General features: G+C 39.8%; 1 protein-coding gene across 5 annotated transcripts in view; it reads right to left on the minus strand.

The window, feature by feature from the left end:
• Positions 1-9264: 9264 nt before the first annotated feature.
• The window catches only part of AHI1 (Abelson helper integration site 1), a 96011-nt gene continuing 86373 nt past the window's right edge, over positions 9265-18902 (minus strand). For all 5 annotated transcript variants that reach the window (XM_070733569.1, XM_070733568.1, XM_070733565.1 and 2 more), the window contains 3 exons: positions 18745-18839; positions 13054-13127; positions 9265-10367 (listed from right to left, as the gene is read on the minus strand). In XM_070733569.1, coding sequence (XP_070589670.1) covers positions 10172-10367; positions 13054-13127; positions 18745-18839 — 365 coding nt within the window. In that variant the 3' untranslated portion in view covers positions 9265-10171. The remainder of the gene's footprint in view (positions 10368-13053; positions 13128-18744; positions 18840-18902) is intronic.

Here is an 18902-nt window from a genome sequence, read left to right on the forward strand (position 1 = left end):
AATGAGGCATTTTTAGGGCCACAGATACTTCTAAGTCAAGTGTGTAATTATAGAACATAGGTTCAGTTTGTCTGGAAAAAAAATAGATGTTTCTGCTCAAGTACAAAGCAGAAACCCACTGTTACAAAGTCCTTACTACAGCTGCCCTCCAAATAGTAAAATACCTTTGCATTGGCTTATATGGTCATAGATATTTCTCTGCAAAAATTGAGGTGTCAAATAACTATTCATTCTTAAACAACATAATCACTGGGCATAATGGCTGGGGACTATTATTATTATTATTATTATTATTATTATTATTTATTAGATTTGTATGCCGCCCCTCTCCGTAGACTCGGGAATTGTGCTCAACTTCTGACAGAAAGCAGGTCAGAAAAACTGTATAACGCAGTAGCTTTTTGACAGAAAAGGCTACTATGGAAAGAAAGCCTTCTCTCTTGTCTTAGACAATGTGCTCTTCCTTACTGTCCCCATGTACTGTCCCCATGTACTGTATCTGTTGCCATCTAATTTATTTTAAATGATATAAGTTTGACTCCCCCCTACGCCCCATGAAATGGATCTCCTATCAGCTTTTGACAACATCAGCAAGGTAAACATCTCATATTTTGAGGTTTGTACTGAGGTTTGTACTGATAAGGACATCAGCTACCATTGTTTACTTTAATTCATTTTTACACTGGTGTGGTTTCCTCACTGATAATTCAACCTCAGCCATGGCAAGTCCATGGGTGACTTTGGGCTGGTCATTCTGTCACTCAGCTCATTTCACTGGGGCAGGTTGTTGTGGCAGGGTTAAAATGGAAGTCCCACCTTGAATTCCTGGAGAACGAGTGGAATACATCTAGTAGGCCTCAAGACAATGTTTATAAGACTTACGGTATTCATTCATTCATTCATTCATTCATTCATTCATTCATTCATTCATTCATTCATTCATTCATTCATTCATTTGACTTCTATGCTGCCTACTCCCGAAGGACTCAGGGCGGCTTACAACAATAATATAAATACAATATAAATAGATACAAAACGATAGAGAGAGAAGTCGAACATTATCTAAGACTAAAACATTCCACGTTACTTCTTTTTCCTCTATTGGCCGATCCTATACAAGTGCAACTAAAATATTTTGTGGTATTCTAATATTGGAGAAACAAGATTGAAGACTTTTAGATGAGTCCATGTGATCTAAGGCAATAGGTGTTATGAGCCTCTTTTAGTGTAGGTTGCTGCTAAGATTAAAAATAGCAAGAAAATACATTTATGAATCAAAACTTTAGAATTCTTTTAAAAAAAAATAAATTTAAAAGAGCCTATTATAAGTTTATTACAAAACTTTAGAATTCTTAAACAGCAACTGTGAGCGATGTGAGTGAGCTAAACTTGACATCCTTTCAGTCGATAAATGCAGTTGATAACGTCCTTATAAATTAACAAGAAACACACTGGTGAATGAGAAAGAGAAAAGCAACACAAGACAAGTAGCAAGCAATTCAACATACTTTACAGCAGGGGTGCCAAACTTGTGACAACATATTGTCAACATGTGATATATTGCAACTTCCCCCCTTTGCTAAAAGGGGTGTGTGCATGGCCAGTGCAAGACGCATCTGGCCCATGGGCCGTGAGTTTGACACCCCTGAGTTTGACCTCAGAGGATAAAATGAGGTAGTTTTTTCTTTGCAATTGCCTGCCCGTTCAAGAGAAAGATGTCCCTATGCTCAGGGATGGGCCCAGCCTGGAACGGTGGGGAACGCTGTTTTGGTGGCGGAACTGGAGCGCGTAGTCTAGCATAGCCTAGCTACATCGTTGCTGGCCGTGCAAACAGTGCAATTCCGGTTAAAATAACTGGGTTTTTTGCTTCCGCGCATGTGCAGAAGCAAAGAAATGACAATTTTTGCCCAAATCTTGTGCCAGAAGCACATCCGCGTGAGATTTAAGCTGCTGCACATGCACAGCAGCCGAATCTCACTGCGGCGCCTAGAGCAGCAGCTGGGGCCAGCAGCGACAGCAGCCTGCCTGAGCTCTGGCTGCGTGTCCTGGTTTCTGCTCTCCCATGCCACAGACATCTATTGGTGTGGCAATGGTACCCCGAATGAGTCGTGGCCTGCGTGGCTGGAGCTTGGGGCTGCCCGGCCTCCTTCCTGCACCGCAATCCATCTTCTCACGAGGGAGAAGCCATCATGCAAGCACCGGAGAGAAAGGTAAGGCAGGCGGCGGGCAGGGAAGCACTTAGTCCGCTTGCGATGGAGCCGCCACTCACGGCAGGGCAGGCAGCGGGCAGGGAAGCCCTCAGGCTGCTCACGGAAGAGCCACTGCTCGCAGCAGGGCAGGCGGTGGGTGGGTAAACAGGCAGGGCAGGCGGCGGGGCCAACTTACCTAATTTTCACTGGTTTTGTCTATTTTGCTTCTGCGCATTCGCGGAAGCAAAAAAAAAGTGTGTCCTTGTGCAAGATTTGGCTTTTCTGGCCCCATTACAGTGACACTGCCTGTGCTGTTCCATTTTCCTATGATATCACTCTTCTTTGGTAGCATCCAGTAAAGAGCTACTGTTCCCCACTTCTTTCCGGATAAAGTAAATATATTTCTAATTGTATATGTTTATAAATACAAGCCAAAGATTAAGCAAATTTTAGCACAATTACTAAATTTTCTTTAAGATACTGAACTAATTATTTCCTTGCTTTTCAGCAGTGACTACTATTTTTTGAAGCTTTATGTATGAAATAATAGTAATATATTTCAGACCACCTATATCGCCAGGCATGGGGGAACTGAGACACTCCCCCCCAGGCTTTTATATTTTATGTTTGGTATGTATGTGTTGTATGGTTTTAATTGCTGGGGTTTTATATATTTTTTCTTTAATATTACATTTGTATCACGGTTATATTGTTTTTATTGTTGTTGTGAGCCACCCCGAGTCTTCGGAGAGGGGCGGCATAGAAATCTAATAAATTATGATGATGATGATGATGATGATGATGATTATTATTATTATCCAGGAGGTGGACAAAGGAGGTCAGACAAAAACAGTGTGGCAGTGTGGCATCACAAGCTCTGCGTCTTTTCATGTAATGAGATGTCTTATATACACAAAGCTTGTGGCAATTTGCAGCAAGACCCTGCAGCTACCACCACTTGGAACACAAACACAATATTTGTCAATTATTGTACTATAATCTCGAAATTTAATTTTTCTGTCAGCAGAAAATCTTTTTTTTTTAAAAAAAACATACTGTATGATTTATCATTAGCAAAATCAAGCTCATTTAGTCACATAAAGACTAGCATTTTTTTTGCATACTCAAAACCCATTTTGAACAGCTCCTTTCCTACAACAAGCAGCATTTTAAAAAAGAAAACCACAGAACTTTAATAAATGGTCTTTCCTAATGCGAGTTACAGTAACACTTCTTTACATGCTAGGTTCCTTTAAAGGATACTGTATTTGAGTTCACAAAATAAAGGGCTGTGGAGGGGGGGGTGTTTCTTGCTTTATACTCTTCCACCCTGATTAAGTATTTCTCATTCACCTTAGTAATTAGAGCAGAAGGATGTAGTGAATGCGGGGCCTCATTATCAAGTTTGTAGCCCTGATCTATACAAAATGGCTACCATGCCAGCTATTTTTCATAGTTGTCTGCTTTTGCTTGTATTGGACTGTTGTTAACCCTAAATGATCCTGACATTCAATTCTTCCATAGACAATTGGGTCCTTCCAGCAGACTTCATTACTTAGTCAACAGAGACCTCAATTATCATCTTCCCCTCTGTTCTCATTAACCCTTATTTGATGGAGTTCCATCTCCTCTTTGCCTTTTGAATTAAATGATGCTACAGCTTCTGATTTCTGATGTCTGTTCCTTAACAGGCTCGAAGGCAATGATTTTATATATCATAGTGATGTTGATTTTTGGAAAAGTGGCATGTAAATTAATGTTAGCAGTTAAATAGGAAATCCCATATCTGAGCTGTTTTACTTAATCCTCTTGTCCTAATACATGGTTTTTAAGCATAATTCTATTTAACTTTTTCTACTTTTTCTACTCCATTAAGATCTAACAGAGCTTGTGATTTTGTAACTTATTGTACAAACATTGTATTTCAATTCACCCCATTGAAACTGAAATTAAGTTCCACCTTCTGGGAAATGTTTCATTTAGCCATTATTCTTTCAATCTAAAATAAAATATTTCAATCTAAAATATTAGTAGTAGCCACACAAATGTGCACTGCAAAGTACATTTTTTTCTGTATTCATTAAGTTAGTCATCAGGTAGGTGAGCATAGGTTTAAAGCTTAACCACATGATCACGTTCATCGTGCAACATATTTGCTCTGGAATAAATTTAATGAGTTTTATAAAACCTTGTCAATACATTAATGTTGAATAAATCAGCAATTTTGTTTTACGACATAGGTGAAATATTTTTTCATTCTATAGAAGAGAATGAGTGGCTAGAATTATATCTACAATGAGAATAGACAGGTATTTACAAGAATGACGTTCCTATAGAACAGTGCACAAGTGTTATGATAACGTTTAATTTGGCAAATGCTCCACCTGAAAATTTAAAAAATAAATACACCTGAAAATTTAAAAAATCATAAGACAATCACTTGCCATTCAAATGTTTATAAAGGAAACTAAGCAGTTAATTAGATTAATTTCCAAAGAACATTTCCCCCCTTCCTATAGATCCATATAAAACACTCTTATGCCATGGTAGTAAATAAACAAGATGTTCTTAAAATCATTCCGAGATACAAAATCAAGATCAATCCAATCTGACTTTAGATTACCTGTACAATAGAACAAATGTGTGACAACCGCTGATGCCATAAGCTGCATATTGATATCCAAAAGGAAAAATAGAACTGTTACGATAACAGTTCAATGGGGAGGGAGAGGGAACTAGGGGCAGATCTGTACAAAGTATTTTAGAATTTAAGCACAACAACCATACAAATAATAATTATACTCTGAAAGGATATAATATGTAAAATACTATATATCTGCTCTTTTTTAATCTTTGTACAGTATTGTAATAAAAATTATTTATATAAAAAAAACAACACTCCTATGCCAATGGTGTGGTGAAACTGTTTTTTCTGGAAAAGGTATTCCATTATGTTAGAACTTTTCACAGAAATGTACATTACTTCATATTATTCAGCTTTCATAGATACAATATTGAAATTTCAGATTGAAAATGTTGCATGCCCTGAAAAGATGGGATTCTTTCTTTTCCTAGTCTAGTATCTAAGAAAAAAAAAGCATAAGGGAGTTTTTGTTAATGCTGACCTTTACTCATATTTAGGAAAAAGAGCCTGTTATAATAATAATGACCACTTTGGGCATTGAGAACAATTTGCATGCTATCTTGTTCGACAAATATCTTTGCATACAGCAACAAAGACAGACAGGTATTGATTCAAATGAAAAGCTGTAAAGGATTCTAACTCCATGAGTTGGGTGGGAAGATGAATGCAAATAAAACCGCCGCTATTGTTATAGTGACAATAGCCACAATGCCATTTTAAAAAAGTATGTTTTCAGCTCCATGAATCTTCATGTATGGGCTTTTATCTAATTTCACTCCTTAATTGTTATTTGGAACAGTGCCTTAAAGGATATTGTTCTTGCCTGTCCTCTCTCAATTTGGAAAGTGTGGCAAAGCAACTCCATTCATCTTCAAAACACTGTACATAATTGGAGCCCTAGTTTGCCAGCTGAAAAGGAGGAGTTGTGCCTTTGATTACAGCTACCACTTCTTTGTGGTATTTATGTGGAGTGTTATTTTTATCTTCCGTGTCCATAATATCAGATTAATAGTTAACGATGCCATCCAAAAGGAGCATCAAAATGTTGGCTATTTCTCAGCGATGCCTAATATATAACATGAGGCATGTTTAAATTATGCATTAAGAAAATTAAAAGGCAAATTGAGGATATTAAATAAGCAGAAGAATCAGAAAAATAACGTTCTTACAATGAAGTAAATAATGCCCCATTTACCCTTCTAAATTTTTGTGAAGAAGTGTTAATTCCAATTATTTTAAAATGTACTGTAAATATAGATCAACTGCATTTTTTTTGTTCGTCTCATTCTGGGATTGAAACGGCCCTAATTGTCTTGATGATGAAGCTGGACAATGGAATAAAATCATGAGAATTCTTCTGAACCATTCGAAAGTGGTGGATAATATAAAGGAAAAGATGTCAACCAGATTAGAAGGCTATATTTTATGGCCTCTTTGACTTATCATTATTTGATTTGTTTGTTTTGTCAAGTACATATTGGTGGTATGCAAAGATATAATAATATTCATATACATGATAGTAGTAAAAAAGAAACATTAGGACAGGGGACGGAAGGCACGCTGGTGCACTTATGCATGCCCCTTACTGACGCACTTAGAAATCAGGAGAGGTCAACAGTAGATAGTCTAAGGATAAAGTTTTGGGGATTAGGTGATGATACTAGAGTCTGGTAGTGAGTTCCGTGCATCAACTACTTGGTTACTAAAGTCGTATTTCCCGCAGTCGAGTTTGGAGCGGTTTATATTGTTTGTATCTGTTGTGTGCTCGTGTGTGGTTGTGGTTGAAGCTGAAGTAGTCGTTGACAGGAAGGATGTTGTAGCAGATTATTTTATGAGCTATGCTTAGATCCTGTTTAAGGCGAAGTAGTTCTAAGCTTTCTAAACCTAGGATTGTAAGTGTAGTTGCGTAGGGTATTCTGTTGCGAGTGGAGGAGTGGAGGGCTCTTCTGGTAAAGTATCGTGTTTAAGGCGACATATGATAGTTATTCCACAAAACTAGGGTCAGGAGATGCTACCACGCCACTTTGTAATCTTTAACTGAACATGGTCTAACCATATTTGATCTTATCCCCTACGTTCTTCAAAATCCTTAGAGATATCTAAAGATAAAATTGCCAATTATATCCACGGTCTTATTTCTATCCTTTGACATGAAAACTATGGTTAATATCACTGTTGATTAAGTAGTTTTTGCTGTTCTAAACAGAGATGTTTTTGGTCCTTCATCATCTACATCCTAGTCTGCTGAAACAAAACAGCATGTTCTTCATGCTGAGGTTATATCTAGACTGGTCTATTATCTGCTTACACAATTAAAACATGCTTTTTAAAAAACACACCTATCCACATATATATTTTATGCCACCCCTCTCCGAAAACTCAGGGCGGCTCACAGAATAAGTCTAAAACAAAGCCTGTAGAACAAATCTAATATATTTAAAAAGTACAACTAAAAACCCTATGTAACACTCAGACAATCCAATCCAATCACACCATACATCACATTCATTGGTCAGAGGGGCAAGGTATAATTGCCCCAAGCCTGGCGACATAGATGAGTCTTAAGACTCTTGTGGAAGGCGAGGAGGGTGGGGGCAGTATGAATCTCTGGGGGGAGCTGGTTCCAGAGTGCCGGGGCCCCTACAGAGAAGGTTCTTCCCCTAGTCCCCGCCAAACGACATTGTGGGCTGACGGGACCTGGAGAAGGCTAATTTTGGGGGACCTAACCGTCTGCAGGGAGTTATGAGGCAGAAGGCAGTCCCGTAAGTAGTCTGGTCTGATGCCAGGCTTCCCCCCACCCAGCTCCGTTTTGGGAAAGGAGATTTCCCCCCCTGCCAGGACTATTTGGGAAAGGAAGCCTTCTCCCTGCTCCCAGTTCTGTTTGGGGAAAGGAGGCTTCCCCCCCGCCAGCTGTTTGGAGATGGGAGCCTTTCCCCCCTCCCACTGCTGTTTTGGGATATGAGGCCAAAACAGGGTCTCACACGCATGCGCAGGGGCCTGGTCTTCATGTGCATGGGGTGGGACATGAAGAAGGGGCATTGCATTATGGGTATGGGCACTCGCGCATGTGCGACACTTTCGGCATCTGAGGGAAAAAAGATTCGCCATCACTGTTGTAGGGGCTTACTAATAAGCAGTGACCTGATGAAATTGACACTTGCTGTGAAATAAATAAATTAGAATGAGTATTGACGCTTGTAAGGCAGCATATTAGCTGATGCTTGGAAGGGTTTGGTAAATCTAACCTGTACATACTGTACTTCAAGTTTGTGCCGGGCAGCATATAAAACTAATAAATACAGTGACCCCTCAAGTTTCGCGATCTCGATCTTCGCGAAACGCTATATCGCGATTAAAAAAAAAAATTAATTAAAAAAAAACAACCACTTCCGGGTTTGGCTTCGGGAGTCAGCTGGGAAGCGGCGCGGCTGTTTTAAAAGGTCGCAGCCGGCCTGGGGGGCTTCCCAGCACCCCCCCGAGCCCCCAACCCGGGTTCGGGGGGGTGCTGGGAAGCCCCCCAGGCCGGCTGCGACCTTTTAAAACAGCCGCGCCGCTTCCCAGCTGAGTCCTGAAGCCAAACGCCAAAGGCAAACTTCCGCGTTTGGCTTCGGGACTTAGCTGGGAAGCGGCGCGGCTGTTTTAAAAGGTCGCAGCCGGCCTGGGGGGCTTCCCAGCACCCCCCCGAACCCCCAACCTGGGTCTTCCCGGCCGCCCACGCAAAGGGGAAACCCCGGCTCCTCGCTGATGCCCGCCGCTCGCCCCCCCGCCAGCAAGAGGGGGAAGACCCAGGGAAGGTTCCTTCGGCCGCCCAGCAGCTGATCTGCTCGGTAGCGCAGCAGCAGCGAGGAGCCGAATTGGGGTTTCCCCTTTGCGTGGGCGGCGGGTAACGCAAACTCCACCATCTACGCATGCGCGGCCATAGAAAAAAGGGTGCGCATGCGCAGATGGTGTTTTTACTTCCGCAACCCTACATCGCGAAAAATCGATTATCGCGAGGGGTCTTGGAACGGAACCCTCGCGATAATAGAGGGATCACTGTATATATTTGTGTCTCTGCTTGTTTTATGGAATGAGGATTGGTTTAAATTCAAGGTTGTCTACATTTCAGGTAAATAGATAGTCAATATTTTTTATTATTTATGCCTGTTAAACATGTGGGATGATTGTATAATATTTAATCCTGTGCATCTGGGTGTTATTTTGCACATCGGTGGTCAACTTGGTTATTCTCACTTCTTTTTTTTTTGTATGGAATCAAATGCCATGACTACTAAAAAAAGGAGTTTCTAATTTTATGTTATTTATTGCTTCAGAAAGGAAGAGGGCAGAATTTCCTAACATGGTATAAATAATAATGTGAGCATCAGTAGTCAACATATATACACAAGAGAATAATAAATAAAGTTACCGGAAATCATCACTGATACACCATTCACAACTTTATGCTTTTTAATTTGAAAACAGTTACACCTGAACATAATAAACATGTGCTGTCTAAAAACATATCTCACTCATATACAGATGTCAGATTATTTTTCTAAACAGTAGAAAAAATAGGCAATGATGCTTTAATAGCAGAAAAAAATTGCCTTTACAAATTTATAAAATGAATTTTGTAAATTCGTTCACATTAAAAATATATATATCAAAATATATATCATCTTTTTATTTAAAAGTTAACATACAAAAAGCTTCTAACTCATGCTGGAGATACACACTCCCTTTTACAATATAGATTTTTTTGTAATCCGTAATTACAAGATAATTCAGTAGGTTGCAGTGGCTAATCTTATGTTAAGTGTATAGCAGGAATAATAAAATCACACGTTGAGCTGATAACTTTTAAACTCCTTCATCACAATCAGATACAAGTATTTAATATTGCATTCTTTAAGACTTTCTAGAATAGAATATTTCTATCACAATTAAGATGGTTGGTTTTTCTTCATAGATTAAAATATAAGCTCATGTCTTCATCCATAATGGTATTATTCAACTTTTAGAAAACTGGATTGCTTTGTTTCAGTTACCTGAAGAGCTTTAATAAAATTTGGGATATTTCATTAATTTCAGATAGCGAGGTATATCCAAATTGGTCTAAACTCAATCACTGTTAAAATTTTAGCTCATGTTGAGTTTTACTGGCACTTTCAGAATGTATTTTCCCCTTAGTTTCTTGGCCTCCCAACATCATGATAAATCTAAATTGTTTTAGAGTTAGTCTCTCTCTCCCTATATATATATATATCAAGTTTTCAAATATAGGAGATCATTATTTCAAAATAAGCAATAATTCCATTATTTTCCATGTACTTTAAAGCCCCAAATATGATAGGCACTATGCTTCTGAATCGTTCAATTGGAAGCCATCATCAGATGTTCCTTTTCTACTAGTAGTTTTTGCCATCTTTTTATTTCTTTTCTTCCTGTTTTTCTTAGGCTTATCCTCGACATCGTTGAATGGGATGTGATCATTTGCCTTATATTCTTGTTCCTCTGTATCCATGCCCTTCTGCGTTTGCCCATATGCAATTCTGTAAGAAATATAGGATAATAGATGCAGTTGGAAGTTTAATAGTTAAAATAGATTCCTTAGCCAATTACCAACCTGTTCCATTCATACCCATTATTACTAAATTCTGATCTTCTGATGCTAGAACATGCCAAGGCAAAAGCAGAAGAACACGTGTCTAAAACTGAAATGAGTTTTACAGAAAACTAAGGCCCGTTCTTAATTTCTATTCTCTCAAATAACATCTGAAACAGATTGGCATTTTGATGCTTACTTCTGGATTGCTTGCCAAATTCCCCACAATAGATTACTCACAGATAAGAGAATTTAACCTTAGTTGTTCAGCTATTATGATATGTATGCCACTGTTTCCCCAGCTTTATTACATGATAGTTAAAAAGAAAAAAGTTTGGAAAACAGTGCATCGGTGAATATCTCTAGGAAAGCATTTAAGAAATGTGTGTAAGTGCCATTTACTGTAAATACTTTCCCCAATACAGTAATACCTCATGATACGAACTTAATTGGTGCAAGGAGGAGGTTCGTAAGACGAAAGGTTCGTAAGACGAAACATTGTTTCCCATAGGAAACAATGTAAAGTCAATTAATCCGTGCAACCAAAACCCCCCCCCCGCAAAAAACCGGCTTTCGGCGACTGCTGGGAAGCCGCACGGCTGTTTTAAAAGGTGACAGCCGGCCTGGGGGGCTTCCCAGCACCCCCCCGAACCCCCAACCCGGGTTCGGGGGGGTGCTGGGAAGCTCCCCAGGCTGGCTGCGACCTTTTAAAACAGCCGCGCCACTTCCCAGCTGAGTCCTGAAGCCAAACACCAAAGGCGAACTTCCGCGTTTGGCTTCAGGACTCAGCTGGGAAGCGGCACGGCTGTTTTAAAAGGTTGCAGCCGGCCTGGGGGGCTTCCCAGCACCCCCCCAAACCCCGAACCCGGAAGTTCGGCAAAAGTTCGGGGTTCGGGGGGGGGGGGGTGGCAAGCCCCCCAGGCCGGCTGCGACCTTTTAAAACACCCGCACCGCTTCGCAGCTGTCTCCTGAAGCCAAACGCTAAAGCCGAACTTCCGCGTTCGGCTTCGGGAGACAGCTGCGAAGCGGCGCGGGTGTTTTAAAAGGTTGCAGCCGGCCTGGGGGGCTTCCCAGGAACCTCCCGAACCGAACCCGGGGTTCAGCCAAATTTTGCCTCTTCTTACAAACTTTGTTCGAGTTACGAACCGGCGTTCGGGAGGCTTCTGGAAAGCCCCGCCGCCCGGCTGTTACCTTTTAAAACAGCCGCGCGGCTTCCCAGCAGTCTCCGAACGCCGGTTCGCAACTCGAAAAAAGTTCGTAAGAAGAGGCAAAATTTTTCTGAACCCCGGGTTCGTATCACGAGTTGTTCGTAAGACGAGGGGTTCGTATCTTGAGGTACCACTGTACTTTCCCATATAGCAAATGGTTATACAGTAATACCTCGTCTTACAAACTTAATTGGTTCCCGGAAGAGGTTTGTAAGGCGAAAAGTTCGTAAGACGAAACAATGTTTCCCATAGGAAACAAAGTAAAGTCAATTAATGCATGCAAGAAAACGCCCCCCCCCGCAAAAATGGCACTCCGCTGGGCGCCGCCGCCCAGCTGTCGCCTTTTGAAACAGCTGGGGGGCTTCTCGGTATCCTCCCGAACCCAAACGCCGAACCCGAACTTTTGCCGAACTTCCGGGTTCGGCATTCGGGAGGCCGCCAAGAAGCCCCGCCACCCGGCTGTTGCCTTTTGAAACAGCCGGGGGGGCTTCTCGGCGTTCTCCTGAACGCTGAACCCAGAAGTTCGGCAAAAGTTCGGGTTCGCCGTTCGGGTTCAGGAGAACGCTGAGAAGCCCCGCCGCCCGGCTGTCAGCTTTGCAACAGAGCCGCGGAGCTGTCAGGCCGGTCGGGGGGCTCAAACGGAGTTGGGGAATCCCAATAGGCCAAAATGTGGACTCCAGGAAGGACGTCTTCGTGACGTCAAAGCTCCGCCCATGGAATTCCCTATTGGGATTCCCCACCTCCATTTAAGTCTCCCGACCGGCCCGACAGCTCCGCGGCTCTTTTGCAAAGCTGACAGCTGGGCGGCGGGGCTTCTTAGTGTCCTCCTGAACCCGAACGCCGAACCCGAACTTTTGCCGAACTTCCAGGTTTGGCGTTCGGGCGGCCGGTTCTTAAGACGGAAAAAGTTTGGAAGAAGAGGCAAAAAACTTCTGAACCCCGGGTTCGTATCTCAGAAAGTTCATATGACGAGGGGTTCATATCACGAGGTGCCACTGTATTATTCTACCTGGATCACTGTTTTGTTTTACTTTCTTTTAGCTTCAACTCATAACATTGATCCTATATAAAATATTAGCCTGGTCTTGCAATTACACGCCATAATCTATTTTCCACCTAATGCATTTAACGAAATAGCTAGATCTATTAGGAGCCAACGAAAGAAAGGGGAAAAAAAATAGAAACATGTCATGGTGCCATGAGACAATGCGCCTTATTGCAATATCTTTCGAATACAAACAACTATTTGTAACGCAGCACATTTATTGCAGTTTTATATTTCCTCAGCAATTTCTCCGAACTCTCTTCAGGATAATTTATACCAATTTAGTTCATTATTTATGGATGACTGCAATGATAAAACACCCTGATTTTCAGCTCCTTCCAAGCAATTTAACAATCTATGTCATACTACTGGTGCCTTACTGTTCAGCCAGGTAGTCTGTGTCATTCACTGAAATAAATCTTTGGTCTCCCAACTTGCTGGTATCTGCTAGCATCTGCAAGAGGAAAACTTTAATCAGTAGAGAAAGAAGGTTGGAAGAAAATAGAGTCAACACATGTGAGATGACAAACCCACGGGCTTCCTGAATGAGGAGAGAATATACCTCACTTTATATGTAAGATCTGTCACCCAAGAAATTCTCACAATATGTGGTTTAAAACAAGGAAACAGTCCTCTACTTTAAAACCCTTTGAAATGTTCAGGTGTGCTTAGAAAAAAAAAATCACACTCAAAAGTATTAATCTAAGTGTGGGTGAGACTTAAATAGAGATTACCAATATTATTTGAAACCAAATACAAGAAAACAATTGAACATTCCAATATTTTTGAGGAAAGAGATGTATGACTTAAAAATTAAATGCTAGTATGGGCTATTTAAAGTATGATGTGTGCCAGACCTAGGCAAAGTGCGGCCCGGGGGCCGGATGTGGCCCGCCTGCTGTCTGTGACCGGCCCGCAGAGGGAGGAAGGAAGGAAGGAAGGAAGGAAGGAAGGAGAAATGGAGGAGGAAGGAAGGAGAAATTCTCTTTCCATGCCCTTTTGCAAAAGTCCAATAAATGCTCATTTTTAAATTGTTCATTGCTTTCATTGGCCTTTCCAAGAAATTTAAAGCAACCCCCCCACCCCACCTCTCCAAAGCTACTTTCAGGCAAAGCCTCCACTATGTTTTCTCAACTGACAATGTAGGTCAGTTGAAGAGAGGCACCTGAAAGGAATATTTTGAAAGAGAAGTAAAGAACTGCCCAAACGCAGAAATAAAAGGCAGAGAAAATCAGAGAGACAGAAGCTTCTCTCCATCTGGAGAAGGAAGGAAGGAAGGAAGGAAGGAAGGAAGGAAGGAAGGAAGGAAGGAAGGAAGGAAGGAAGGAAGGGTTGGGCAATTAATTTATAATAATATAATATAATATAAAATAAAATAATATAATTATAATTTATAATTATAATATAATTAATATAGTTCTATCCAATAATATACAGTATTGGGTAGAACTGAGGTAATTATATTAATCCAGACCTCAAAAACCATCCCAATTTCTCATGCGGCCCTATGGCAAAATTAATTGCCCACTCCTGATGTGTGCAGTGTTGGTTCAGGCTTCTAAATGTGTTTTTAGAAGTGACAGAAGATGCTAATTGTAATTCTTGGTTATTACTGTATATTTTAGACCACTGAAGGCGAACCTATGGCGCGGGTGCCACAGGTGGCACGCAGAGCCATATCTGCTGGCACACGAGCCATTGCCCTAGCTCAGCTATAACGTGCATGTGTGTGATGGCCAGCTGACTTTTAGCTCCCACAGAGGCTCTGGGAGGGTGTTTTTGGCTTCCAGAGAGGGATGGAGGGATGGTGCGTTTTTACCCTCACCCCTGGCTCCAGGGAAGCCTTTGCAGCCTAAGGAGGGTGGAACACGAGCCTTATTGGGCCATCAGAAGTTGAGAAACACACCATTTCTGGTCTTCAGAGGGCTGCTAGGGGGCGGGGAAAGCTGTTTTCGCCCTCCCCAGGCATTTAATTATGGATGTGGCCATTGGCGCATGGGCGATAGCTCTTTCGGCACTTAAGGAAAAAAAGGTTTGCCACCACTGTTTTAGACTATAAGATGCACCGATGGATAAGATGCACCAAGATTTCAAAGAGGTAAGTAAGGAAAAAAAGATTTTGTCTTCCCCACACCTCAAAAGTATTTTGCAAGTCTCCCAAACTCTCTGCGCGCCCCGTTTTTCACGAAAACAGGGGTATTTGCCATCTTCGGCCCCAAGGATCACACTGCAAGCCTTCCAAACCTGCTATGCACCCTGGTTTTTTTGCAAAAACAGACTCATTTTTCACCCATTTACCCCAAGAATGGGACACAGAGAGGGTCTGGGAAGCCTGCAGAATGCTCCTGGGGCTCCGGAAATGCAAAAATGCTGTGTTTGCAAAAAAACCTGCCAATTTTCCACCCCCCCTTTTTTTTCTTTTGCAAAAATGGAGTGTACAAAAGGTTTAGATAGTCTGCAGAATGCTCCTAGGGATATTGGGGAAAGGCAAAAATACAGTTTTTGCAAAAAAAAAAGACGTTTTTTGTAAAAATGGAAGCGGGGGTGGGGCTTCAGGAGGTCAAAAATGGCTATTTGGTGTATAAGACATACCAACATTTCTACCCTCTTTTTTGGGGGGGGGGGGTGCGTCTTATGCTCCAAAGAATATGGTATTTATAGTGAAAAGTCAGCCTGTAGTAAGAGTAGTTTAGCACTAATGCCACTTAGACTTTTAAAAATGATTCTTTTTTTAATATGTATTAGAAAGGCAGAAAATGAATGCATTAAAACAACAGCTCTTTGAATACCGTTAAAAGAAAAAACCAGTTTAAAATGATTTCATTCTATTAGTTTAAAATGATTTCATTCTATTAGTTTAAAATGATTTCATTCTATTAGTTTAAAATGATTTCATTCTATTAGTTTAAAATGATTTCATTCTATTAGTTTAAAATGATTTCATTCTATTAGTTTATAATGATTTCATTCTATTAGTTTATTTGTTTAGTCCAATGAATCTAATGTCGGGCTTAAGAGATCTTGGTTCTTATAATGACAAGAAAAGAATCATCGTAAGACACAATTGCCATGAATATTTTTGACATTTAGTTTGCATTTCTCAGATAAGATCATTCTCTCCATCTCCTGATTAGAACAGAAGTTTTTATCATGCGCAACATAAAAAGGATTCCAGAAAGAAATGGCAAAACATCTGCCCATGCTATATATAAAAATATTTTTTTTTCCAAAACACTTCTTCTTATATACTTTATTTACAATCCAGAGTGTGCTGCTTTAGGTGTACCCAAGGGACTTTTGTATTTGGCTGTTTTTCTGAAATAGCAGTTTCTCATGTGATATTGTAACTGCTTCATGAACTCCTCCAGGTTTCATAAACTCCTCCACATTTCAAAATGCCCTTAAACTAACTGTATGAGAGGATATTATGGATTTGTGACCACAACATTTCACTTCTATATTCATAGTTAGCCATCTCAACAATTCATTTTGACTACAATAAATTAAATACTGCGTACATTATGGAAAGTATGAAATTCAAATAATAAACGACGTTACCAACTACTGTACATAAATTCCTTAACATTGTTTTGAAGAGGTTCATGCGAGACTGTTAATCAATGTAATTTTTAAAAATTCAATACACAGGCATCTTTCCCCTCTGTTCTAATTACTGATATTTTTTCTCATTCTACAAGTAAACTTAGTTTCATCTAGCATAAAGGATCTCTTTTAATTTTTAAATTCTTACTTGTTTGTTTACTTACAAGTGCATAATAAATACATTTGCTATTACCACGACTGCTGCATTATATCATAATCTAGGGGTTAGAAGAAGAATAAATTAAATCACTAATACTACTACAGAGTGAATTTGCTGTAATGGTTAAGACACCAGCCTAAAAACTGGGAGACTATGAATTCTAGTCTTCTCTTAGTCACAAATCCAGCTGGGTGACCTTGGGTCGGTTACTCTCTCTCAGCCCATGGAAGGAGGCAATGGCAGTCCTGAAAAATCTTGCCAAGAAAACTGCGGGGACTTGTCCAAGCAGTCTCAGAAAATAGGACACAATTGAATGGGGGGAAAAAAGAAAGAACTGCTATAGTACTTACAGTGGGGGGAAAAGTATTTAGTCAGACACCAATTGTGCAAGTTCTCCCACTTAAAAAGATGAGAGAGGCCTGTAATTGACATCATAGGTAGACCTCAACCATGAGAGACAACATGAGAAAACACGTTCAGAAAATCACATTGTCTGATTTTTAACAAATTTCTTTGCAAATTACGGTGGCAAATAAATATTTGGTCACCTACAAACAAGCAAGATTTCTGGCTCTCACAGACCATTCCAGAGGTTTTGGAATTAGTGGGAACACATATATGCAGGATGAAAACCAGTATACCCTACTTCAACAATGTTGCCATCTAGTTGAATAGACATTTCCCTAAGCTAAGTCACAAGAAGGGATGACCCTTTCCATTCTATGGGGTTAGCATTTCTTTCTATCTTTCTTCAGAAATTATATTTGCTAAGTATAATTTAACTAATATTATTTAAACATGTAAACCTATATTGATTTAGCCTTACAATTGGCAATTTCAAAGATATGGTGTTGCTCAGTTTGCTAAACTAAAATCACTGCTATGTGAAATCACAATAGCTGAAGAAATATAGCAATATAGAGTGCTGGTTAGCCCACATTTGGAATACTGTGTTCAGTTCTGGAGATCTCACCTACAAAAAGATATTGCTAAAATTGAATGGGTTTACAAAAATGGTGGAAGGTCTTAAGCAAAAAACTTATCAGGAAAGACTTAATGAACTCAATCTGTATAGTGTGGAGGACAGAAGGGAAAGGGAGGATGATTGAAACATTTAAATATGTCAAAGGGATAAATAAGGTTCCGGAGGAGAAGGGCGGCATAAAAATTGAATAAATAAATAAATAAACAAACAAACAAACAAATAAATAAATAAATACTTAATGAAGTCTTAATGAAGTCTCAGGAAAGACTTCATGAACTGAATCTGTATAGTCTGGAGGACAGAAGGAAAAGGGGGGACATGATCAAAACATTTAAATATACTAAAGGGTTAAATAAGGTTCAGGAGGGAAGTGTTTTTAATAGGAAAGTGAACACAAGAACAAGGGGACACAATCTGAAATTAGTTGGGGGAAGGATCAAAAGCAACATGAGAAAATATTATTTTACTGAAAGAGTAGTAGATCCTTGGAACAAACTTCCAGCAGACGTGGTTGGTAAATCCAGTCACTGAATTTAAACATGCCTGGGATAAACATAGATCCATTGTAAGATAAAATACAGGAAATAGTATAAGGGCAGACTGGATGGACCATGAGGTCTTTTCCTGCTGTCTATCTTCTATGTTTCTATATAGCCATTTAAAAAAAGTTATACTTGAGAGTGCATGCATTTTACTCATGTCACTCAGAGAAAATGAATTGCTATTTGGATTTTATAGAAGTAGCCCCTTAAATTAAAATCCGCAGGTCTATTTTTTTTAAAAAAAGCAAAAAACAGGATTATGTCTTTTTCTGGTCTAAGGATTATTAAAAATTTGGTTGCTTTTAAATTTTATTCTAATGTAAGAGACTTAGTGTCCCTTGGTCTTTTAGTGGCACATAATAACTGCCTTGTAATCCACAATGGAGAAGACATTAATTGCACAGTAGTCTAAATTGTGACAAAATATTAAGAAGAAAAGAAACATGAATCATATCAAAATTCTATATCTTCATAATATCTTTTTATGGCATGTTTATGAAATAACCAAGTCATATAATTTGTAATTATAATTAAAGTCAGTTAAATGTCAACTTTTTTCCTATCTATCATGTGGAAGGTTTTCCAACATATATGGAATGTACTTTGATAGCATAATAACTTCTGGGCTTGTATTCCTGGAGAATGGCTGAATCCAAGCAAGTCCATACATTAAAATTAACACATGCTACATGCACTTGGTAATTAACCTGTTACCACAAGAAATGGAAAATACAATCCCATCTTGTGAGGTATGGCTCATGCCTTTCTCCCAAATAGTTACCTCAGGCACAGCTGGTGAAGTTACTTTTATAAATTCATTAGATGGAAGAGTAGATTCTTCTGCTAATACTTTAGGTTGCTGTTGTTCAGGTTGTGCTGAAAAAAGAACCACAACTCACTTAATACAAGTTGTTATTTGTGTGAACCAAAGCAATTTCC

Source organism: Erythrolamprus reginae, chromosome 1 (assembly GCF_031021105.1).
Source record: "Erythrolamprus reginae isolate rEryReg1 chromosome 1, rEryReg1.hap1, whole genome shotgun sequence".
NCBI classification, from domain to species: domain Eukaryota; kingdom Metazoa; phylum Chordata; class Lepidosauria; order Squamata; family Dipsadidae; genus Erythrolamprus; species Erythrolamprus reginae.